The sequence below is a fragment of the Miniopterus natalensis genome, chromosome 18 (genome assembly GCF_054644295.1).
Source record: "Miniopterus natalensis isolate mMinNat1 chromosome 18, mMinNat1.hap1, whole genome shotgun sequence".
NCBI lineage: Eukaryota > Metazoa > Chordata > Mammalia > Chiroptera > Miniopteridae > Miniopterus > Miniopterus natalensis.
In genome coordinates, this window is record NC_142098.1 from 37,991,528 (window position 1) to 38,015,097 (window position 23,570).

The window sequence follows — 23,570 nt, forward strand, 5'->3', positions numbered from 1 at the left end:
GCCCCCAGCCCTGGTGCCCGGCCACCCCATTTCTAGCGTGTGCCCCCTATCCCTCAACCACCTGTCCCCTCCTCAGGTGCCGTCCGGAATCATTCTCCAGAGCAAGGCCGGGGGACCCCCTGCTGCCCCGCAGACCTCCGCCAGTCTGGGGCCCCTCGCCAATCCCACTGCCTCTGTGCTGGTCAGCGGGCAGGCCCCACCCGGGACCCCCACTGCCCCCAGCCATCCCCCTGCCCCAGCACCCATGGCCACTGCAGGTAGGGGAGAGGTCCCCCACGAAGGAGAGATGGGGCCTGAAGGTGGGCAGGGGCTGAGCTGGGGATGTGAGAACCCAAGGGGCCAGGGAAGGTGGAGGAGGAAGGGCTGTTCCCCAGATCTGAGGGCTGGGGCCACTGAGGCCAAAACCCCAGAGCAGAGTGGGGTGCAGGCTTGGGGGGGGTCATGTGCAAGGAAGGGGTCTCTGTGCCAGTGACCTCTGAGCCCTGTTTGCCCCCCACTCGCCCCTAGGCCTCCCTCCTCTGCTTCCTGCCGAGAGCAAAGCTTTTGCCAGCAACCTCCCGACCCTGAGTGTGGCCAAGGCCGCTGTGTCTGGCCCAGGGAAGTCCTCCGGGCTGCAGGTAAGGGGCTGCCAGGGTGGAAGGCCGGGGCCGGAGCCATGTCACGGGGGAACCGGGGAAGGGGCCAGTGCTGCAGGGGAGGCTGACGGACAGGCTGGTGAGACATATCCAGACAGTGAGACAGCAGGACAGGCTGGGCAGGGGCATGTGAGAGACCCAGAGAGCTGGATGGAGACCCACAGACACCAAGATGACAGGGTGACGATAGGAGAGATGGCCTGAGCGAGACCTTGGTGTGGTCACTGGAGCGGGAACAGGTGAGAGGTTGAGACCAGAGAAGGGACGGGTGAGACTGTCAGATGTCAGCTCAGGACAGGGATGAGAAATGCAGGGGAGGATCTGGTGAGACCCTAGACGGGTGGGGGCGGGGGTGAGGCAGAGACCAGCTGTTGGGAATAGGGGGACAGGAAGACAAGGACATGTCTGCGGAAATGAGAGGGACAGTGGAGGGACTCGGTTGGAGAGCCTTGAAGACGATTCACCAGAGGCCAGTTCACTGGAGGACAAGCAGGGTCTCGGCAGGGGAGAGGGAAGCAGTCAGGGTGAAGAGACCTGGGCACAGTGAGCGGAGTTGGGTGGTGAGAAAGGGCAAGTCAGTGGACACAGAGGCCATGTGATGAGCAGGGGTGGGAGACACCAGACGTGGTCCTGGGGTGAACAGAAGGCAGATGGAGGCGTGAGAAGGGGCTGGAGGGTCCCTGGCTGAGGGTCCCAGGGCTCACACCTGCTTGTCTCCTCTCCATGTCCCCCACCTGGGCCCAGCCCAGGTCTTCCCACAGGTTGTGATGGGTAGGGCAGGACCCCATGGGGGAGGTGGGGTCGGGACACGGAGGGAACGCTTCTCTGTGGACCCCCTCACTCGCCTTTCTCCCCCGCAGTATGAGAGCAAGTTGAGTGGCCTGAAGAAACCACCCCCACTTCAGCCCAGCAAAGAAGCTTGGTGAGTGGCAGCACCATCCTTGTGTTCCCACCCCCGTGCCTTCCCAGAGGCCTGGGAGGGGGAGTGAGGAACACCCCGCAGAAGTGGGGTGAGGCAGGCCTGAGTGCAGATCCCCACTCCACCTCCTCTTGGCCCTGCAACTTCCCAGTGCCATTTCCCTCACATACCCTCAGTCTCCCCCTCTGGAAAATGGGGTGGCGATAGTCACGATCATAGGCTGATGGGTGAGGATTTGATGAAACTGCGCTAAGAGCATTCACATGGCACCGCTAGGCTGCCAACTTGAGAGGGAGGCACTGGTGTGCCTGCTCACTGCGGCACCCTCAGCACCTCAGATAGGGAGGGATGGTGGATAGGTGGATGGTGGATGGGTGAATGGGGCTCTGGATGAGTAGGTGGAGGGATTGGTGATTTGGGTGGATGGAGGGATGGGTGTTTGGGTGGGTGGATGGGTAAATGTTGGATGCTTGCCTGTGTTCTCTCCCTATCTTCTGCCCTCCTTTCACCAAGTGTTGGTCAAGCACTCACTGCCCAGCACTGCTAGGTTCTGGAAATACAAGACAGACCAACTCCTGCTCCTGTGGTGTGTGAGGGCTGCTGGTCTTCAGCATAGGGTGGGGACCAGCATGCCTGATGGGGAGGAGACCACCACACAACAGAGACATAACTCACTGTAATTTGTGATGTGGTGCGAAGCCTTTTGAGAGAATAGTATTTTACCCACTGATCAAGGGACCAACCTCCCTCCGCTGCTCAAGGTTGTTGTTGGGCGCTGGCAGCGTGGGGCCATGCTGCCCCCCGGTGGCGGGAGGCGGTATAGCAGGGAGGACGAGTCTCAGGCTCTGGCCTCTCACTCCCGGCGCTGCTTTTTCCTCCTGTGTGTTTTGGGAGGAGGCACTTCACACTCTCTGGGCCTGCGTTTCCTCATCTGTGAAATGGGGATAAAGAGAGCTCCTGCTTCCTTTGGTTGTCACCAGAGTCTCAGTGAGACAGGTCAAGAGCAGCCAGGGCGTGTTAGCACCTGTTTCCTCAGTGTTCTCCTGCTCCTGCTGTCTGCTTCGGGGCCTGGGGCAGGGCTGCGGGCCTGGCTTCTCCCCTGCCTCATCACCAGCTCTGCGTGTGTGTTCTCTCCCCACGTACCCCCAGTTTCCTGGAGCATTTGCACAAACATCAGGGCTCCGTCCTGCACCCAGACTACAAGACAGCCTTCCCCTCCTTCGAGGACGCCCTGCACCGCCTCCTGCCCTACCACGTCTACCAGGGCGCCCTCCCCTCCCCCAACGACTACCACAGAGGTGAGGTCTTCGGGGGCTCTCCCTCCCTGCCCCTGCTTTGCGGAGGGGGTGGCAAGGCACCCTGCTCCGTCTGTCCGCCCCCAACCTCCCTGCCTCTGGGCCTCTGCTCTTCCTCCGCAGTGGACGAGGAGTTTGAGACGGTCTCCACGCAGCTGCTGAAACGCACCCAGGCCATGCTCAACAAGTACCGCCTCCTGCTCCTGGAGGAGTCCCGGGTAGGGGCTGTCACCTTCCTCCCCCGACCCCACCCTTCCCCTTCGTGAGGAGGTAGGGAGGCAGGGAGGCTGGCTGTCAGGCCACAAGAAGGACGGTTTGGAACCCGCTCCCACCCACCCGGGACACTCGCGTCCCCTTCCTCTCCTGGCCGCTTCACTTGCCCGTCTTCTCCCCTCAGAGGGTGAGCCCCTCGGCCGAGATGGTGATGATCGACCGGATGTTCATTCAGGAGGAGAAGACCACGCTCGCCTTGGACAAACAGCTGGCCAAGGAGAAGCCTGGTGAGGGGGGAGGGGAGGGGGCGGTGTGCCGGGTTCCTTCCCTGGCCCCAGAATTAGGCGGGAGGGGGCGGGGGCGTGGCCTCACCTCCTCGGCCGCTGGGTGGCGCCCGAGCCCCGCCTTCGTGCGGCTGGGCTCCCGGGGAACCGAGTCCTTTCACCCCCGCTGTCCCGGAGGGAACGTTCTTGCGCCTCCAGGAGCATAGAAAAGCAGGGGAGCAGGGCCGGGATGGGGGAAGCAGGCGGGGCACTCAGGTGGCAGGACGTAAGGCGGCCTCCAGTCTGACTCTGTGTCTCCCCCACCCCACGCCTGGCTGGGGTTCGGGGATCGCTGAGGGGGGTCGCAGTAAGCAGCCCGGCCTGGCGGGGCCCGTGGATAGCAGGTGCCCGGTGCACAGCCGCCTCCGAGCCCTGCTCTGCTCCGGCGGCCTGTGCCTTCGCTCCCTAACCCCTGGGGGATCTCGGCCCCTCCCTACAGATGAGTACGTGTCTTCCTCGCGCTCTCTCGGCCTCCCTGTCGCAGCCCCTTCTGAGGGACATCGGCTCCCGGGCCATGGCCCACCGCCGTCCTCGGCTTCTGGGGCGCCGGCCCAGCCCCCTCTGCACCTGCCCACCAAGCTGGTGATCCGGCACGGCGGGGGCTCCCCCTCCGTCACCTGGGCCCGCGCTTCCTCCTCCCTGTCCTCGTCGTCGTCATCCTCCGCCGCCTCCTCCCTGGACGCCGACGAGGACGGCCCGATGCCCTCCCGCAATCGCCCGCCCATAAAGACCTATGAGGCCCGAAGCCGCATCGGCCTCAAGCTCAAGATCAAGCAGGAAGCCGGGCTCAGCAAGGTCGTGCACAACACGGCCCTGGACCCGGTGCACCAGCCCCCGCCGCCCCCCGCCGCCCTCAAGGCGCCCGAGCCCCCGCCTCGGCCCCCGCCGCCCCCGCCGACCACGGGCCAGATGAACGGCACCGTGGACCACCCGCCGCCGGCCGCCACGGACCACAAGCCACCGGCGCCGGCCCCGCACTGCCCCCGCCTGCCCCTGCGGAAGACGTACCGCGAGAACGTGGAGGCCCCGGGCGGCGGGGGCGCCGAGGGCGCCGTGACGGGCAGGGCGCGGGGCAGCAGCCCAGCCCCGCTGCCCACCAAAGTGGACGAGGCCACGAGCGGGCTGATCCGCGAGCTGGCGGCGGTGGAGGACGAGCTGTACCAGCGCATGCTGAAGGGGGCGCCTCCCGAGGCCGCGGCCGGCGCGGGCCAGGGCAGCGGCAGCAGGGACCCCGGCTGGGAGGCGCCCCCGCTGCCCAGCAAGCGGCGCAAGTCCGAGTCCCCCGACGTGGACCAGGCCAGCTTCTCCAGTGACAGCCCACAGGACGACACGCTCACCGAGCACCTCCAGAGCGCCATTGACAGCATCCTGAACCTCCAGCAGGCCCCCGGCCGGACACCTGCACCCCCGTACCCCCACGCCCCACCAGCGGCAGTCACGCCGGCCTCCCCCTCGCCCCTGCACAGGCCAGAGGCCTACCCACCCTCCAGTCACAACGGCGGCCTTGGCGCCAGGACGTTGAACAGATAACACCGGGCTGGTCTTCCCTCCCTGTCCCCTCGCTCCTGCAAGCAGTCGCCAGGGGCAGCCGGGAATCTGACCTCAAGCCTCCTGGGGGACATGAGCCGGGGATCCCCTGAGTTTTTCTTGCCTAAGTTATTTGAGTCACAAAGGCCTCTTTCCCCACCACCTGCTTCAGCTGGGTTGTTGGGTGGGGGTTGTGGATTTAGGGGAGGGGGCTGTAAATGTAAAATGTCCCCTGCCAAAGGAGGGGTAAATCTGGTGTGTTGCTTCCCATTTCTTCCCACCTCCCGCTACACTCCCCTCCCCCCCCCAGGGGACATGTGTGTGTTTGCCAGGGATGGGGGCACCCTGATTGTTCCCACTGCTCGTGTGTGTCTGGGTACCAGGCTTGTCTTTGTGGCTTTACCCATCCAAGCCGGGAGGGCGCTCAGAGCTGGGAGGGTCCTTGGAGACCATGCTCAGCCTCGCAACACCGCCCCCAACAGGCCACAAGAGGAAACGGAATGGGTGGCGGGAGCCAGCGTTGCAGGACCCCCCATAGGGCACCTGCCACATCCCTGTGCGCCTGTCCAGCTCCTGGTCCTGTGTCCCTGTGTGTGTGCTCGAGTGAGCAAGAGAGAGAGTGAGAGAGATTTCAAACCCTGCCGTCCCTCCACTGCAGTCCGAGCACCTCCAAAACAGGAAACCTGGGTCTTCCTCCCACCCCCTCCCCAGCCAGTCTTCCCTCTGTTCTTCCTGCCGCCAGCCACCCGCGCCAGATTTTGAAATCTCGGAGACAAAACTAGTACTGTAAGATAAATTTTTTTGTACTGTATTTATTGTGTATAACGATTTTTTTAATGGAGAATTCTGTACATTTAGAACTCTTGTAAATTAAAAACCGATCCTTTTTTTAAAACTACTGATGCCCCCTCAGCCCTTTGCTTTTGGGTCTTTGGGGGGTTTGGAGTCTAAGGGTTGGGGTAAGACCTGGGTAGGGAGGGGGATGGGGAGAGCTTATTTCATATATATATTTGTTGAGCACCTGATGGGTGCCAGGCCCTGTTCTGGGCACGGGTGCAGCATGAACCAGGCAAACAGGAATTCCTGTCCTGGGGAGGGGACGGGGTGGGACAGGCAGTGGGGGAGGATGACTGACCAGCTCAGCTAAAGAATAGTTTATTGATTTTTAGAGAGAGAGGAAGGAGAGAGAGAGAAACATGGGTGTGAGAGTGCAACATGGATGGGCTGCCTCCTGCACGCCCCCTACCAGGGACTGAGCCCTCAACCCAGGCGTGTGCCCTCACCAGGAATCAAACTGGCAACCTCCTGGTGCGCAGGAGGACGTCCAACCAACTGAGCCACACCGGCCAGGGCCCCGCGATTTTTTTAAAGTTCCGTCTCCCCATGCCCTCCCCTTTGGTAACCATCAGCTCGTTCTCTATTCCAGTGGGTCAGTTTCTGTTTTGTTCATTTATCGTGTTTTTCCCGCATTTCTTACATTAACGTTCTGTGGTCTCCTTGAACATGAAATTAGCAAATACTTCAAGCCTCTGGCCACAACATTTTTGTCAAATGATCAATCTGTCACCTTGTTTTATGTACGTTTCTATATAAAGACACCTTATTAATATATATTGTTGGTTTGTTAACCTTGAGCTCAAGGCCAACAGCACTATAACCCTCACCTGAAGGAAGCTCATCCAAAACACCTATTTTCTCCATACGGCACACGACAGGCTGTCTGTGCCTGGGAACACCAGCCAGCATCAGCACCGCGCCTGGGGACCAGGGGTGGGGTGGGCGGCCAGTCGGAGGGAACAAAGGGGGCCTATGGTGTAGGACCTCGGGTGCTCCGTGAGGACTCTGCCCAAGCAGGGGCCACACAGCGGCTCTGAGCAGCGGGCTGTGATCTGGCAGGGTCCCGGGCGCCCTCTGGTGGCCGCGTGGGGAACACGCGAGGGCGGAATTAGCTCAGCGAGATCCCGCGGTAGTCCAGGCGGGCGGTGGCGGACATTCTTGCGGGGGGGCGGGAGGCGGGGGGCGGCAGGGACTGGCTGCCTTGGAGCAAAGACCCGAGGGGAGGGTCCTGAGAAGTGAGACAGATGAGGACACTGGGGCTTAGAGAGGCAGAGCCTCTTCTCTGCGGTTCTCCAGCAGGCAGGCAGCAAGGCTGGGACGTTCCCGGGGCCTTGCACTGAGCCCCACGCTGAGGGAAAACTGAGCTCGGGACCCGGATTATTAAAGCAGAGGTTTTTTAAGGACCTACTATGGACCAGGCCCGGTGCTCAGCCCGGAACAATCTCTGGATTTTCTGAATCCACTTCTCTAGGACTCAGTTGTCTCACCTGTGAAATGGGGATATTAATACCTACTTCTCAGGGGTGGCATGCGCAGAGACCTGAAGGAGAGGAGGGAACAAGTCATTCCTTCCAGGTGGAGGGAACAGCAAGTGCAAAGGCCCTGAGGTTGCAGGGTCGCTGATGTGTTGGAGGAACAGCCAGGACGCAGAGCAACTAAAGCAGTGAGTGAGGGGGACCTGGAGGGAGGTGAGGGCAGAGGGACCAGCGGATCCTGCAGAGCCTTGTGGGTCACCCATTCTGGCTTTTACTTTGAGTGAGAGGAGCCAGGGAGAGTTGTGAGCAGAGGAGTTTCCTGAACTCACTTGTCTGTTTTTATTTTTCTTTTCAATCCTCACCCGAGGATATGTTTTTAGTGATATGAGAGAGAGAAACGTCGATGTGAGCAAGAAACACTGATGGCTCGCCTCCCCACGCGCCGGCAACCTTTGGGTGCACGAGCTGATGTTCCAACCAAGTGAGCCACCCGGCCAGGGTCACTTAAGTCCTTTAATTATCATTCTTATTGCTACTGTAGTAATTGTTCTTTTAACCCCCCTGTTAAGAAGGGTGACAGAGATCAGGGCCCAGTGCCCCAGGTGAAGGTAGAATTTGAACCTGAATTTGAACCCGGAATGAAAACCCCAGCTCTTACCCACCTGGTGAAGGCGCCCTCCCACTGCCCACCAGGGGGCGCCAGAGGCCGGGCTCCGGGTTTGGGGAGGGGGGGCTCCTAGTCCCGCCCCCGCCCGCCCCTCCCTTCGCTCCTCCTGGCTCCAGGCCCCACCCGGCTCAGACGGCTCCCGACGGGACAGCGAGCACAGGCCGCTCCGCGGGTGCCTCTGATCCCCGCGGGACCCCCGCCCAGCCCGCCCGCCCCGTCCAGCCGCCTTCGAGCTCCATCGGTGAGTGGCCCCCAGCGGCAGGCTGTCGCCACCCAGCCCCGGCCACCACCCAGCCCCGGAGCCTCCTGGATCCCGATTAGTCCCCTGCTCGCCCACGACCCTCAGTCCCCACCCCCCCAGTGTGTAACGGTCTCCCCAGTCCATCCTGAAACCTGTCTCCTCCACTCCCCCAGCCCCTTCCAGTCCGTAACACTGTCTCCCACTCTCCGTGTCCTTCCCAGACTTGCCCAGTCGCCCCCACTCCCCCTAGTCTCCACCAGTCGCTCTCAACTTCCCTCCCCATCCTCTCAGCTAGGGGAGAACCCCTTCTGCAGGTCTCCCTCCTCCTCTCACCCAAGAGTTCCTCTCCTCCCTCACCAACCCCAAGGCCAGTCCAGCCACCCTGACCATCCTTCCAGTGACGTCCCCCAGATACCTCCCTCCCTAAGACACTACCCAAGTCCCCTGTGTCTGGGACATCCTGGGTCCCAGCTGCTCACCTCTCCTTTACCTTTCCTTCCCTGACTCCTTTTCCTTTATTTCTTAAAAACCATTATGATTTTATGGATTTTTAACATATTTGATTTGCAATTATTTTTGATGCTCAAATTGTCCAATCTTTAGCCAGTGGGAGTCCCTTCAGGCTGGGTCCTGGGTCCCTGTGACATGCCCCATCCATCTTTGAGAACTTCCCCACTATCTGATCCAGGCACACTTCTTTCCCTGCTCCAGCCCCAGAATCAGCCATTTCTCTAAGGAGCCCTGGTTTCTTCTAGTAGAAAATGATATTAGAGACTGCAATTTAACCAAAAACTGTTTCTGTGAAAAGATCAGTAAAATTATAAGCATCTACTTAGACTGACCAAAAAAAAAAGGCAAAAGACACAAATGATTGATATCAGAAACGAAAGAGGGACATCACTACAGATCCTACAGAGAACGAAAGGCTGAGAAGGGAATATAGAGAGCACAGTCTGAGGGCTGGGGCCGCTTGTTGCTGCTGAGGTGGTAATTCTTTCTCTTCCTAATTTTTTAGACCTATGATAGGAGTGCAGGCTCTGAGGTCAGGTTGCCTGGAGTCCCAGCTTGAGCACTTTCTAGGCCTTTGGGCAAGTTATTGCTATCTTTCTAAATCTCCATTTCCTGCTCAGAAAGGTGAGGATAATAATAGCCCCACCTCACAACGCTGCTGTGAAGATTAAATGAGGTAGAGTGGGGTCTGGCTTGCAGGGATCATACATGTTGAGTTATTATTCTTCTGAATGCCCAAGGCCCTTCATGGCCTGGGCTCACCTGGGCAACTCCTCAGCTTTATTTCTCACCCCTCCTCCTCTCGCTCCTGGGTCCAGCCACCCTGGCCATACATTTCCCAGCTCCAGGCCTTTGCACACACCATCCTCTCTGCCTTTGTCATGTCCACTGCAGGGAGCAGCTCAGGAGTCAGCCCAGCCAGAGCTTGCTGATCCTGTGGCCAGTTTGCCATGTCCCCTTCTGGTGCTTACAAGTCCACTGCCTGGCATTTCCCAGACATCACTGACTGTTTGGTACCCAGGTCCTCTCCTCACTGGGGTCTCTGAGCAGGTGGGAGCTGGTCTCTGGCCTGTTTCTGGATCTATCGCTTCTGATGCATGAGTGATTTCAGCGACTGTGTGAAATGATGAAAGGGGAGAAGGGAGGAAGAAAAGAATGAAGGAATATATTTCTTCTGGGCAGCTTCTGCATCCTTCCCTTTGTCCAGTCCTTGGTCTTCCACCACCAATCCCCCTTCTACAGTCATTCCCCCATCAATCTCTCTTCCTCCTGCTGTGCATCATCAGTGCCCTCCATTCTCCTCTTCCCTGTTCACCTTCCAGCTCCCTTCCTTCTCCTCCTCCACCAGGCAGTCCTCCATCAACACCCTCTCCTCCTGCAGGCAGTTCGCCCCCTGTGCAGCTCCCTCAGCTGGTGAGTGTAGTGGGTAGCACACAACCACCATGTTCAGCTGGCTGAAGCGGAGTGGGGCGCGGGGACAGCAGCCCGAGGCCATCTGCACGGTGACCTCGGCCCTCAAGGAGCTGTACCGCAACAAGCTGCTGCCGCTGGAGGAGCATTACCGCTTCGGAGACTTCCACTCCCCTACACTAGAGGATGCTGACTTTGACAGCAAGCCCATGGTGCTGGTGGCCGGCCAGTACAGCACGGGCAAGACCAGCTTCATCCAGTACCTGCTGGAGCAGGAGGTACCAGGCTCCCGTGTGGGGCCTGAGCCCACCACCGACTGCTTTGTGGCTGTCATGCATGGTGACACCGAGGGGATTGTGCCGGGCAATGCCCTCATTGTTGACCCAGAGAAGCCCTTCAGAAAACTCAACCCCTTCGGAAACACTTTCCTCAACAGGTGTGCAACCGAGGGGGGGGGGGGCATCTTCCTGTCCCTGGCCTCCACCTCTGTCCTTTCCCTGCTTGTGTTTCCTTTTCAGCCCCAATTCCTTTCTCTCTGCCTGAAAGTTCCTCTTCCTGCCTCTGCCCTTAAGCCAGTGGAGCCTGGTTCCACTCCTGCTGGGCTGGGTTGCCTTGGACAGATGACTTGGCCTCTCTGTGCCTCCCTTATCCTCTTCTGGAAAATGGGCATGACCGTAGGTCCCATTCTGCAGGATAGTTTGGGGGACTAAATGAATTATAATACATAAAAGTGCTGAGAACAGCACCAGGCACAAAGTAAGTGCTCAGTTAACATCAGCTCTGACTTTTTAAGTAGTTTTTGTGCTCTGTCCTGACCTTCCTTTTCCCTTTAAGACTTCCCTGCTCTGAACCGGCTTTAGCCTCTGGCAATCCTGGTTTCCCTTCTTCTATGTCTGGCATTGACCCCTACCCTCCCTTCTACTCCAGGTTCATGTGCGCCCACCTCCCCAATCAGGTCCTGGAGAGCATTAGTATCATTGACACCCCGGGCATCCTGTCTGGTGCCAAACAAAGAGTGAGCCGCGGTGAGTGGGGCTGGACTCCTGGGAGTGAGGGGGGCGGGGCTGGGGGCCCGGACTCCTGCGTCTGAGGGGGCAGCGCCCTGTCTCTGCTGGGACTTGCCCCTTTGTCAGCTGGCCCTCGGCTGGCAGGGACTGAGAGCGAGCCTGCGGGCCGGAGGCTGTGATTGTAGCCCGCTGGCGCACGTTGCGGGTGGGGGAGGCGGAGGGCGAACACGTGTGGACAGGCCGAGCTGCACGTCTGGGCCCGAAGGACGGAGAGGGAGAGATGAAGAGAGAGGCAGGGAGAGGTACAGAGTCAGAGACAGAAACTCGAGGCGGGGAGACAGCGGACCGGAGGCCCAGGGGAGGCTCCGCTGGAGGCCTGGGCGCTGGGAGCCCGGCCTGGGCGGGGGCCACGTTTGGGGCTGAGCAGGGGCTGGGAGCGGGAATCTGGGCGCGGGCCAAGGCCGGGCCTGGAATTTATAAACAGCTGGGCGGGGGGAGCGGCGGCCGGCGAATTCCAGCGGGGCCTCCAGGGCCCGGCCCCCCCCCCCCCCCGCCCGGGCCGCTCAGCATCTGCGCCCCGCACCCCGCCCAGCGTGTCTGTTCCCCGCCCCGCGCTCGGGAGGCCGGGAACTGGGGCAAAGGAGGCTGCAGTGCGGGCCAGAGGGCCCGGGGGGCTGGGCCGCGGGCAGGGCGAGGGCGCGGAGGGGACGGCGGCCCTGGCGGCGGCCCAGCGGGCGCGTCCCGGGGAGAAGGGCCGGCGCGGCGCGGGAGCGATCGGGAGGGCGCGGGGCCAGCCGGGGGCGGGGGCGGGGGCGGGGAATTCCTGGGAGAACGGACCGAGCGGCGTCTGCAGCGCGCCGTGCCGGGTGGGGGCCCAGAGGCAGTGGGGAGTGGAGAAAGGTGTCCTTCCCTGGCGGGGTGTGTGATTGTAGCGCACGGAGCCCTTCGGCGGGGTTCAAACCCGGACTCGGGCATTTTTAAACTGTGGTACCTTGGGGCAAGCTACTTCACCTCTCCGGGCCTCAGTTTCCTCGCCTGTAAAATGGGAATAATAATAGTATCCGCCTCATAGATGGCACTGAGGGTTAAAATTAGATGTCAAAATGTGCAGAGGCCCTGGCTGGTGTGGCTCAGTTGGTTGGACGTGTGCACAGAAAGGGCTTGTTCGATTCCCTGTCAGGGCACGTACCCGGGTTGCAGGTTTGGTCCCCAGTAGGGGAGCGTAAGGGAGGCAACTGATCAGTGTTTCTCTCACATCGATGTTTCTCTTCCTCTCTCCCCCTCTCCCTTCCTCTCTCTCTCAAATCAATAAAAACATATATTTTAAAAACTATGCGGAGCCCTGAAAACGGTGTGTGGCACAGTAGGTGCTATGGGAGTGCTAATGTGGCTGTTCTCGGGTGTGAGCGCACATGCGCAGGCTGGTCTGTGCCACGTCTCCATTCCCACGCTGACTCAAGCTCTCTCCCCCCTTCCCTCCTGCATGAGACACACTTTCCAAATCCGGGCTGATGTGTGTGTTTGTGTAGACGCTGGGGAGGGAGGGGGCCCCAGCTGCCGGCCCTCTGGTGACCTGGCCCTTCCTCCCCCCAAACAATGTCCTGGGTCATGTTGTCCTCCCCCCCCCCCCCCCAGTCCCCAGCAGCCACAAGGAGCCTGCTTCCTTCTTGGGAGGATGGGCCAGGTACCTGCTCCCCGGCTGAGCATGGAGGCCCGTGGGCACTCCTGTTCTGTCGCCTCTTACCTGTGTGTCTTGAGGAAACCACTTACTCTGTGCCTCGATTTCCTCATCTGGAAAATGGGGTCATAAAAGTGTGTCTTCCTGGGGTGGTTTTGAAGGTTCAGTGTGTTATGGGGGATCATGACATGATGTCAGGGGAGTCAGCTCTGGCTACCTGTTCTGCCAGGTAGCGCCTCATTCCCAGGTAGCCACTCCACAGCCCCTCTTCTGAAAAGCCCTCCCTGGCCCCCCATGCTGGGTCAGACTCCCCCTCTGGTCTCCCACAGTTCCCTGGCCCCCCATCCCAGCCTGACCACTCTGGAGACAGGTTTATGTACCCTGTGGACTGTGAGCCCAGTAAGGACAGGACTGGGGCTGCCTGAGCAGGCCGTGTCCCCAGAGCAGTAGACATCTCTGGGTTGGCTCCTGAATGACTCCCCCGTGTACCTGGCGAGCTTCATGACTAATGCCAGGTGAGCACTTACCTGCACTCTGCACTGTTGTTGCTTTTGAACAGTTTTATTGGGGTGTAATTCACATGCCTAAACTCACCCATTTTAAGTGTATAGTTCTGTGCCAGGAACTGTTTTAAGCTCTTTATATACATTAGCCCACTTACATTCTTTTAAAAATATATATCTTTATTGATTTTAGAGGGGGAAAGGGAGAGAGAGAGAGAAAAATCAATGATGAGAGAGTCATTGATCGGCTGCCTCCTGCACGCCCCCGACTGGGGATGGAGCCCGCAACCCCGGCATGTGCCCTGACCAAGAATCGAACCGAGATCTCCTGGATCCTAGGTCGATGCTCAACCACTGAGCCACAGTCAGCCGGGCCATTTATATTCTTTTTACCTTCACAACAGTCCTAGAGGTCGGTTTTGTTGTGATTTCCACTTCACAGAAGAAGAAACAGCAGCTCAGAGAGGTTTCCTACTTGCTTAAGGTCACACAGCCGATGCGGCAAAGCCAGGATTCAAACCCAGGTCTTCCAGACTCACCTCTCTGCTCTCCCAAGCATTGCCCGGGAGCAAACGGTGTGAGCGAATGAGGAAATGAGGAAATGAATGGGGAAAGGAACGAATGAATGAGCCCGTCGCCAGGTGTTGGGTGGGTGCTCCATGGTGTCAGGATGTGGCACACACCAGGATTCTCAGCAAAGATGGTTAAAAAAATTTAAAATACTTAACATCTGCTATGGCAAGAGTGTAGCCAAGTTTCTGGGGGGTGGGGGGAGATCCCACAGGTCTGGGGTGGGGCTAGGGTGAGGGAGGGACTCGGAGGATTTGGGGGTCCATAGAAGCACAGCTGTTAGGAAACACCAGTGTTTTAACAACCTGTACATCTGGACCAATGCGCACCACTAGTGTCTGCTGAATGAAGGATGGATAGATGGATGGATGGATGGATGGATGGATGGATGGATGGATGGAAGGAAGGAAGGATGGATGGAAGGATGGATGGATGGATGGATGGATGGATGGATGGATGGATGGGTGGATGGAAAGATGATGGATGGATGGATGGAAGGAAGGAAGGAAGGAAGGATGGAAGGATGGATGGAAGGAAGGAAGGCAGGAAGGAAGGATGGAAGGATGGATGGAAGGAAGGAAGGAAGGAAGGAAGGAAGGAAGGAAGGAAGGAAGGAAAGAAGGAAGGAAGGAAGGAAGAAAAGGGGAAGGGTGGGGACTGCCCCTGTCGCTAGGTGGCTTGAGGGACTGGGCCAGAATGATGGGGGAATTCTGGGGGCTGCTGAAGCCAGAGCAGCGGGGTACTCTGGGGCCTTGGCTGCTTGACATAGGCAAGGATTTTGACAGTTAACGACCTTGACCGCCCGAAATCAGCGGGAAGAAACGGGTGCGGGGCGGCTGGGGCGGGGGCTGAGCTGACACCCCCCCCCCCTCCCGCAGGCTACGACTTCCCCGCGGTGCTGCGCTGGTTCGCGGAGCGCGTGGACCTCATCATCCTGCTGTTCGATGCGCACAAGCTCGAGATCTCCGACGAGTTCTCCGAGGCCATCGGCGCCCTGCGCGGCCACGAGGACAAGATCCGCGTGGTGCTCAACAAGGCGGACATGGTGGAGACGCAGCAGCTGATGCGAGTCTACGGCGCGCTCATGTGGGCGCTGGGCAAGGTGGTGGGCACGCCCGAGGTGCTGCGCGTCTACATCGGCTCCTTCTGGTCCCAGCCCCTCCTCGTGCCCGACAACCGGCGCCTCTTCGAGCTGGAGGAGCAGGACCTGTTCCGCGACATCCAGGGCCTGCCGCGCCACGCGGCCCTGCGCAAGCTCAACGACCTGGTGAAGCGCGCCCGGCTGGTGCGGGTGAGCAGCGGGGGGCGGGGCAGTGAGGGGCTGCCAGCCGTTCCCCGACCCTCCTCTGCTTGGCTGCCGGTCACCGGGCTCTCAGGTTAGCTGTCTAGCCTAGAGCGCCCTCTCCAGGCCGGGCCACGCCGGGGCCGGGGCCGGGGCCGGGGCCGGGGCCTGGGGGCAGCGGAACTGCTTGGAGACCGGCTCCGCTGCGTTGCCTCCTCTCCGGTCCAAGCCGCCCTGTCTCCTCTCTGTCCTGTTACCTCTTCATTGGTCACCTACAGCCCCTCAGAGTGTACCACGTCCGGCCCAGGACTCCTGTCTCACTCAGCAAACACCAAGCCCTCCCTGTGGCCCACAGCCCACCCCTTCCACCCTCGGCCCCCACACTGGTTTCTTCTCTGTCCTCAACTTCCCCTCCCTTCCCCTCGCTCCTTGCACTTCACAGCGGCCTCCTCAGTCCTACCCCCTGGCAAGTTCAGGGAAGGGGGGAAATGTCAGTTGAATCTAGAGCAGTAACTGAACCTGAGGCTGGGGGGCTGGGTGGGAGTCAGAGCACCCAGGGCTGTGGCCAGGAACATGCGCTTTGTCCCAAGAGCACGGAGGCAGCCGTGGAAGGGTTCAGAGCAAGAGAGGGGAGGGCACTGGGGAGCCATGGAAGGGTTCAGCGTAAGGGAGGGACAGCGTCAGGCTCTAGCTGCCTTCTGGAGGGTGGATTTGAGGGTGGCGAGACTGGAGTGCAGACCAGGGAGGAGGCTGGGCCCCGAGGAACAAGCAGGAGCCTGGATGGGGCCTGGGCCTTGGGAGGGGGAGGAGAGCACTGGTTTCAGGGTGATTTTGGAGGCCAAGTGGAACATTCATGGGGGAGGCTGCCAGGGTGGAGGTGGGGCAGGAAGCTGGGCAAGCGGGGAGGCCCTGAAGGTTCGGGAGCCAGAGGTGTAGGTTTAAGGAGCAGTGGGAGAGGGTGAGTCACAGCCCTGACCCCCCCACCCCAGGAATCCTCCGGAGGGAGCGCCCAGTGTGGTGGAGCCTCAGGACCCCTCGCTTTCCGTCCCCGCCAGGCTCCCGGCTGTCCCCGGCTGTCTCTCTGTCTGTCCTTGTTTCTGCCGCTTTCTGAGCTCCTCTCTTACACAAACTCTCTCTCTTCCCCTCTCTCCCGTCTGTCTCTCTGTCCCTCTGTCTCTCCCCGCGTCCCTCATTCCTTCTCTCCCCCTCTCTCCCCCCTCTCCTGTGTCTGCCCCCCTGTCTCTCTCAGTCCCCCCGCTTCGTGTTTCGCCCTCGCGCCTCAAGGACCCCAGGCCCCAGGGAGGCCGCGGGACCCAGGGGCAGGGTCGGGCCGGACACCTGGAGCCCCGCCGGACAGGAGGCGGCTCCGGAAAGCCGGACAAACCCCGGAGTCCCCGCGGCCCGGCCCCGCCGCCCTCCCACCTTATCTCTTCCTGGCACCTTCCCCCGCTTCCTCTCTGGAAAAGCCATCAGCGCCCCCCCACCTCCCAACCTCTGGGTCCCCGAGGAGCCGCCCTGAGACCCCGCCCCCTCGCCCCATTGGCCCGCTCGCACCGGCCACGCCCACCAGCTGGCCACACCCCTGCCCTGATTGGCCCCTCGCACCACAGACCTCTCCTTCCCGGTCCTCCTGCAGATCCATCCATGGCTCCCTAGTGCCGGTCAAGGCACCAGGCCCACTGCCCCTCCCCTGCCCCGTGTCACCTGCTCACCACGCCCCCCACATACGATTCTGCCACAGTCGGTCCCGCCATCAAACATGCTCTTCCCCAAGACTACAAAGCCTTTCTGGACGCTTGCTAGCCACCCCTCTTCAGAGGTGGGGTGCGGACGAGCCCTCTGGCGCTACCCTTCAGCTGAAATGAGAGCTGCGCTGGGATATTTGAGGCCAAGGTCTTGGGAGGGTCTGAGTCTAAAGAGGCCAAATGCCTTGAACCTTCATGCGGAGCTTCTCTGAGCCGCCCAAGGACGTTCCCTTAGCTGACAGTTACTGTTCCAGGCCCGGGAGACCAGCAGGGAGCAAGCCGGGTCAAGTTCCCTTTCTCTAGAATTACCTTGTAACCGGGAAGCAGATGTGAAATTCATCTGTGGCATTGTGTGCGATAAGGGTTATGAAGAAAGTTGAGGCAGAGGAAGGAGAGACTAGTGAGGGGCTGTTTTAGGGAGCTAGGGAAGGTCTCCCCAGGAGGCGGTATTTGAGCAGGGGCCTGAAGGAGGGGAAGGGGGAGCTGAGTGGAGATCTGGGGGAGCCCAGACCGGGCAGAGGGAACAGCAAGTGCAAAGGCCCTGAGGGAGGGACGTGCTTGAACAAGGAGCCCAGGGAGCCTGGAGGAGCCGGGGTGGAGGTGGGAGGGGGCGAGGACTCAGAGCCAGCCAGAGTCACCAAAATGTTCAGCGTTCTAAACCTATGATTCACTTACAAGTCTTCTTAAGTGAACACTGAAGACCCGCTCTCGGTGACATGCTCCCTGCCGCCCCAGCCCCCCAGCTCTCGGCTGTTCCCCAGAGGCAGCCCCGCGAGTAGTTTCCTGAGCCTCTTCCTAGACATTTGTTTTCACTTAAGCACATACATTTAATGAATTAGCCTCCTGTTTAAAGTTGGACACCGTACGCTGATCAGCCTGCCCTCCTTGTTTGCCTTTTGATAACACAGGAGGTTGTGACTCAGAGGTTCCCTGGCTCCCTGGTTGGGTCTGCAAACATTTCTCGAGTGTTTTTGTGCGCCCTGTGCCAGGGCTGAGGGCAGAGGAGCGAGTCAGGTCCCAGCCCCCCTGGAGCTCACATTCTGATGGAAAGGGAGAGACTAAATAGACCAACAGATAAGTAAAAGAATGATGAATTGTGAGAAATGTGAACAAAACGATAAAGGTGAAGATAGAAAATAACTGGATACCCTGCCGGTTGGCTCAGTGGTTAGAGCACCGGCCCGCGCACCACAGGGTCGTGGGTTTGACTCCCGGTCAAGGGCATGTATCTGGGCTGCAGGTCCGCTCGCCAGCCCCGGTCAGGGGACTGGCAGGAGGCAACCAATCGATGTGTCTCTCTCACCCTGGTTTCTCTCTCTCTCACTTTCTCTGAAAAGCAATGGAGGGAAAATATCCTCAGGTGAGGATTTAAAAAAAAAAAAAAAAGCGCATCGAGAGTTCGGAGCAGCATGTAGTGATCTGGTGTTTGCTCCTTAAAAAAACAACAAAAACCCCCCAAACCTCCTCCTGCTGCTGCTGCTGTGTGGAGTAGGGTTTGTAGGGACAAGAGAAGAAGGGGGGTGACTGGTGTGTCTCCCCAGGGCGGTGGCCACTGAGGCAGAGAGAAATGAGAGGCTTAGGAGGCAACATTAAAAGGACTCCCTGGGGTCGGAGGGGGCCAGTGAGCAGCTAGAGTGAAATCAGGACTGATTTCCAGATTTCTGGCCCCCATGGGGGAGGCAGAGGTGGGGGTGCCATGGGATCCCCATGATGGGCACAGCCAAGGGGGCACAGCTCTGGGGGCTGCGCCCAAATTCCACCGAGGGCATCATAGGACGGAGCTGCCCAGGAATGTTGACAGCCAGCCTGGAGCTCCAGGGAGAGGGCTGGGCTGGTATGTAGGTTGGGGAGTGGACGGTGCTGAGGGTGCTTCAGCCACGGGAGGGCCCCGATTGCCTGCGAGGGAGAGGACGGGCCCTCTCCCTGTGATGGCAACAGCGCAGCAGCTCCCCCGGAACTGTGGGAAACGCAAAGTCTTGGGGCCCGCCCTGGACCAAGCTTATCAGCAACTCTGGGCGGGAGGCCTGGGAACCTTTTTTTAAAAAAAAAAAAAAAAGGAGGGAGAGAGAAATATCGATGAGATCTGCCTCCTGCACGCCTCCTACCAGGGGTCTAGCCCACAACCCCGGCATGTGCCCTGGCCGGGAGTTGAACCGGCGACCTTTCGGCGCACGAGAGGATGCCCAACCGGCTGCGCTACGCTGGCCAGGCGGCTGGGGGCCTCTTGTTTTAAGGGGCCCGCCCGGTGGCTGTGAGGCAGGCTCAGGAGAGACGTCTCCCCCTCAGGTGCATGCCTACATCATCAGCTACCTGAAGAAGGAGATGCCCTCGGTGTTCGGGAAGGACACCAAGAAGAAGCAGCTGATCCTGAAGCTGCCGGTCATCTTCGCCAAGATTCAGCTGGAGCATCACATCTCCCCGGGCGACTTTCCCGACTGCGAGAAGATGCAGGTGGGAGGCCGGGGAGGGAGGCGGAGGGCTGCCGGGAGGCTGGGCTTCTGTGGGCTCCGGGATGAGGCCTCGAAGGCCAGGGGGATGCATGGCAGGTTGTGGAAAGCACCTCCTGCGAGTGGTTCTGTGGGAGCGTGGTTTTATGTTAGGATAAGGGAGTGAAGGAAAAACCCCAAGTAACTGTGGCTTAATTAGGATAGAAGTTGACTTCTCTCCTTCATAAATAAATGTCCTGGAAGATGACTTAGGGCTGGTTTGGTGCTTCACAGAGGCAGGGACCCAAGCCCTTTCTTAGTTCCCCTCCCTGCCTGGCCTCCGGGCCCAAGAACACCTCATGGTACAAAGTGGCTGTGGGAACTCCAGCCCTTGCGTCTGCATCCCAGCCAGCAGGAAGTGAGGAGGGGAAGGGAGCTAACGGGACAGCCTCTCTCTATAGAACAGTGCTGCCCAATAGTACTGTCTATGAAGGTGAAAGTGTTTTATGGTAACCACTAGCCACATTAGAACTGAAATTTTAGGTTTTATTTCATTTTAACTCGTTTAAGTTTAAATAACCACGTGGCTACTGTATTGAACAGGGCCATTTTACTCAAGTTGCGCTTGTAACTCATGCTGACATTCAATTGGCCAGAACTTAGTCACATGGCCTCCGCCAACTGCAAGGGAGGCTGGGAAGTGTAGTCTTCCCTCTATGTGGCCAGGAACACAGGTAAGGTTCAGGGATTCCAGTGCTGAGGAAAAAGGGACAAATGGATCTTGGGGGACCAGTGGGAAGCTCCTCGCATGTCCAGGCCTAGGATTAACCAGTGCTGCGAAAGCACTGGGTCCGGGTGTGGTGGCAGGAGGGAAACGCAGAGCTACTGGAGGTGGGCAGGGCAGGAGGGACCAAATGAACAGGACCGAAGTCCAGGCTCAGGCCTGGTGGGGGAGACCAGCCGGTGCCCAGGCTGAGCCCGTTTGAGGGCTGATACTCAAGGCCGTGCCCTTTGGGTCTGAGATGTCTCCAATCCAAGGCTGGGGAATTACAGTAGAGTGCGTTTTGCCTTGGCCACTCACTAGCTCCATGAACTTGGGCAAGTCACTTCATTTCCTGAGCCTCAGCTTCTCCAACTGGGAAATGGGCATCCTGACAGTATCTACCTATTGCCATGAGTACTGAATCAGCTTGCAGACCCCTGAGAACAGGGTCTGGCACAGAATTTGGACTAGGTTAAGGTTTTTCAGCACTTGGGGCCAGAGAATTCTTTGTCACAGGATATTAAGTGGCATCCTGGCCTCTACTCACCAGTAGCACCTCCCGCCACACACCAGCTGTGACAATCAAGTGTCTCCAGAGCTTGCTAACTGTGAGCTGTAGGCTAAATAGCAGCTGTTAATATTTTTACAGTATTTTTAATTTTTCTCCTTACCTAAGGATATGTTTATTGATTTGAGAGATAAACACCAATGTGAGAGAGACACGTTGATTGGTTGCCTCTGGCGCGTACCCCAACCAGGGTTGGGGATCAAGCCTGCAACCGAGGTACATGCCCCTGGCCAGGAACTCCAACCCAGGACCCTTCAGTCCGCAGGCCGGCACTCTAACCACGGAGCCAACCAGCCAGGGCAGGAATTGCATTTTCTTAAGTCCCATCATGGGGGGGCGGTGCTGGCTGGGTTGCCGGGGTGCCAAGGGGGCGGGCAGAGCTGGGAGCCCACAGTCTAGTGCTCTGGAGCTAATGTCCAAATGTTAAAATTTTCCTCCCCCAGCTGGCAAACAGCTGCTGCTCTGAATCATCGGAGGTCCCCGAGCTCCCTACCGTCCAGTGGTTCCGGGGCACGCCCGGCATAGGGGGAGGGCAGGTGGGACCCTGTTCCCAGTCCCTTCTGAGTGCTGGGTGCCCAAGCAGATTGCTCAAGTGTCCTGGTGCCACTGGGGGCCTTGGGGATGATGCCCCTGACTTCTCGGCACCCCTCTTCTCCCCCCAGGAGCTGCTGATGGCTCATGACTTCACCAAGTTCCACTCCTTGAAGCCGAAGCTGCTGGAGACGCTCGACGAGATGCTGACCCATGACATCGCCAAGCTCATGCCCCTGCTGCGGCAGGAGGAGCTGGAGAGCACCGAGGTGGGCGTGCAGGGCGGCGCTTTCGAGGGCACCCACATGGGCCCGTTCGTGGAGCGGGGGCCCGACGAGGCCCTGGAGAACGGCGAGGAGGGCTCGGACGACGAGGCCGAGTGGGTGGTGACCAAGGACAAGTCCAAATACGACGAGATCTTCTACAACCTGGCGCCAGCTGACGGCAAGCTGAGCGGCACCAAGGCCAAAACCTGGATGGTGGGCACCAAGCTCCCCAACTCGGTGCTGGGGCGCATCTGGAAGCTCAGCGACGTCGACCGGGACGGCATGCTGGACGACGAGGAGTTCGCCCTGGCCAGCCACCTCATCGAGGCCAAGCTCGAGGGCCACGGGCTGCCCACCAACCTGCCCCGCCGCCTCGTGCCACCCTCCAAGCGGCGCCACAAGGGCTCTGCAGAGTGAGCCAGTGCTGCCTGCGGGCCCCCCTCCCACCTGCCCTGCTGTGGCTCCCCAGCTTTGGTCAGCTGCACGCACATCCCTACCCCGGCCCACACACACCCTGCCCGCCCACCTTCCCCGCTGTAAGGATGGGGGTGTCTCTATCCCCCCCGCCAGACAGAGGGGGTCAGGGGAGGGGCAAGACGTCTCTCCTCACCCTTCATACCTGTACCCGCACATACACTTAGGCACATCACACGGACACTAACACAGGTATCCATCCATTCATCAGCCATTCAAATATTTATTAAGCACCTACTATGTTCTGTGTTTGGGGCTCGTTCTAGGCACTGGGGATTCCAGCAGAGAGCAAAACAGACACACACCCGCCCATGTGGAGCTGACATTCTCAGAAGAGAGCACCTACGTGTGACCCAAACACAGACACACACGGGCCCTAACCAGCCGGATCCTGGGTCCTAGGCAGGGCCCCTGGCCTCTTCCCATAAATGAGCAGCCACTTGGTTGAAATGACCGACAGGCCCCCTGCCCTCCTTCCTCTTGGGGACCCCCGCCCCCACCCCATCATGCCCTCAGGCCTTAGGACCACTGGGGACTGAGCAGGGAGACCCAACCCCCTGCTTCCCCAGATGGACCCCTCCCCCAGCTCGGGTCACGCCCGATTTTAATAAGCATCTTTAGGGAGCAGAAAAGCCCCTGATCCTTGCTCCTCCCAGACTGTGCCCACTCTGAGGTATTTATGTCGTCCGCCCACCCGCTGGGATCGAAAAGCAGCCTGGCTCCTCTCCCCCCACAGCTGGTGGTCAGAATTGGAGCCTGCTGGGGCCCCGCCCGCTGCCCGTCCATATTTAAGTGGCGCCCCTACCCAATATAAGGGACCCCACCCCAGGCCTTTATTTTAGTCCCCTTTTCAGGGATGTGGTGGGGGGACAGGCTCTTGGTGCTACAGCCCCCCCTTCCCTCTAGAGACCTCACACCGTCCTTTCCTGCCATCACCCCATATTAGTGCTTAACCCTGGTGGGGACCCCATGGAAAAGACGGGGAAATGGGAAACAGGTGGGGACGATGCGCCCCCAGGGCGCTGGATTCCCACGCTCGCCACCCCCTCCCCATGCTGGGCGGGGCCTGGGAACCGAGCGGCGGCCCCACAGCCAATAAAGCGAAGGCTTCTCTTCTTGCGGGCGTCCAGCTGTCTTGGGATGGGCTGTGGGGGGATCGCCCTGCTCCCGACCCCCGCGGAAGGAAAGCCCGGGGCGGGACTGGAGGGGGGGTCCCCTCCAAGCTCTCAGGGGCGAGGGTGGAGGCCGTGACTCAATGCTTCGGAGCCCGATGACTCAGTCCGGGCTGGGGGCCAGACCGACATTTTTCCGTACAGAAGTTACTCTGGGGCCCTCCCTCCGGGACATCCCTCCCTCCACGGCCCGCCGCGGGGGCCTGGGAACCGAGCCCTGGGGCGTGGGGCTGCGCGCGCGCGAGCTCGGGCGCAACCTGCCCCCGCCCGCCCGCCAGCCTCCACCCATCAACCGGGGCACACAGCTCCGGACTCGTCCCTCCAGGGACCGACGGGCTCCCGGCGGGGCGGCGGCGCTGCCGGCCGGACCACCCGCTGCGCGCGCTCACACCCGGGGGCTCCCGGCCCGCGCGGCGGGGCGGACACACCCGGGCCACACCCACGTGCCCGGGGACACCGCGTCTCCGCGCCCCGCCCGCCCACGCGCCCGCTCTCGCGGCTCCCGGCGCCCCCTGGCGGACACTCAGGAGCTG

General features: G+C 60.1%; 2 protein-coding genes across 2 annotated transcripts in view; both read left to right on the plus strand.

Moving 5' to 3' along the window:
* Positions 1-5,810, plus strand: part of BICRA (BRD4 interacting chromatin remodeling complex associated protein) — a 50,841-nt gene extending 45,031 nt beyond the window's left edge. Inside the window, exons 9-15 of the mRNA XM_087826798.1 lie at positions 77-257; positions 508-617; positions 1,496-1,557; positions 2,704-2,852; positions 2,973-3,067; positions 3,247-3,349; positions 3,825-5,810. Coding sequence (XP_087682924.1) covers positions 77-257; positions 508-617; positions 1,496-1,557; positions 2,704-2,852; positions 2,973-3,067; positions 3,247-3,349; positions 3,825-4,915 — 1,791 coding nt within the window. The 3' untranslated portion in view covers positions 4,916-5,810. The remainder of the gene's footprint in view (positions 1-76; positions 258-507; positions 618-1,495; positions 1,558-2,703; positions 2,853-2,972; positions 3,068-3,246; positions 3,350-3,824) is intronic.
* Positions 5,811-8,103: 2,293 nt separating this feature from the next.
* EHD2 (EH domain containing 2) lies at positions 8,104-23,017 on the plus strand. The gene is made up of 6 exons (XM_016216744.2): positions 8,104-8,132; positions 10,024-10,488; positions 10,980-11,077; positions 14,689-15,101; positions 19,124-19,288; positions 21,257-23,017. The coding sequence occupies exons 2-6, from the start codon at positions 10,085-10,087 to the stop codon at positions 21,806-21,808; spliced, it is 1,632 nt and encodes a 543-aa protein (XP_016072230.1). The 5' UTR covers positions 8,104-8,132; positions 10,024-10,084; the 3' UTR covers positions 21,809-23,017.
* Positions 23,018-23,570: the final 553 nt, after the last annotated feature.

What these genes read in the sequence shown, in the direction of transcription:
- EHD2 (XM_016216744.2), top strand. Translation starts at nt 10,085, where the DNA reads ATGTTCAGCTGGCTGAAGCGGAGTGGGGCGCGGGGACAGCAGCCCGAG. An exon ending in AGCGCGCCCGGCTGGTGCGG is followed by an intron (nt 15,102 to 19,123) that starts GTGAGCAGCGGG and finishes TCTCCCCCTCAG; the next exon opens with GTGCATGCCTACATCATCAG. An exon ending in CCGACTGCGAGAAGATGCAG is followed by an intron (nt 19,289 to 21,256) that starts GTGGGAGGCCGG and finishes TTCTCCCCCCAG; the next exon opens with GAGCTGCTGATGGCTCATGA.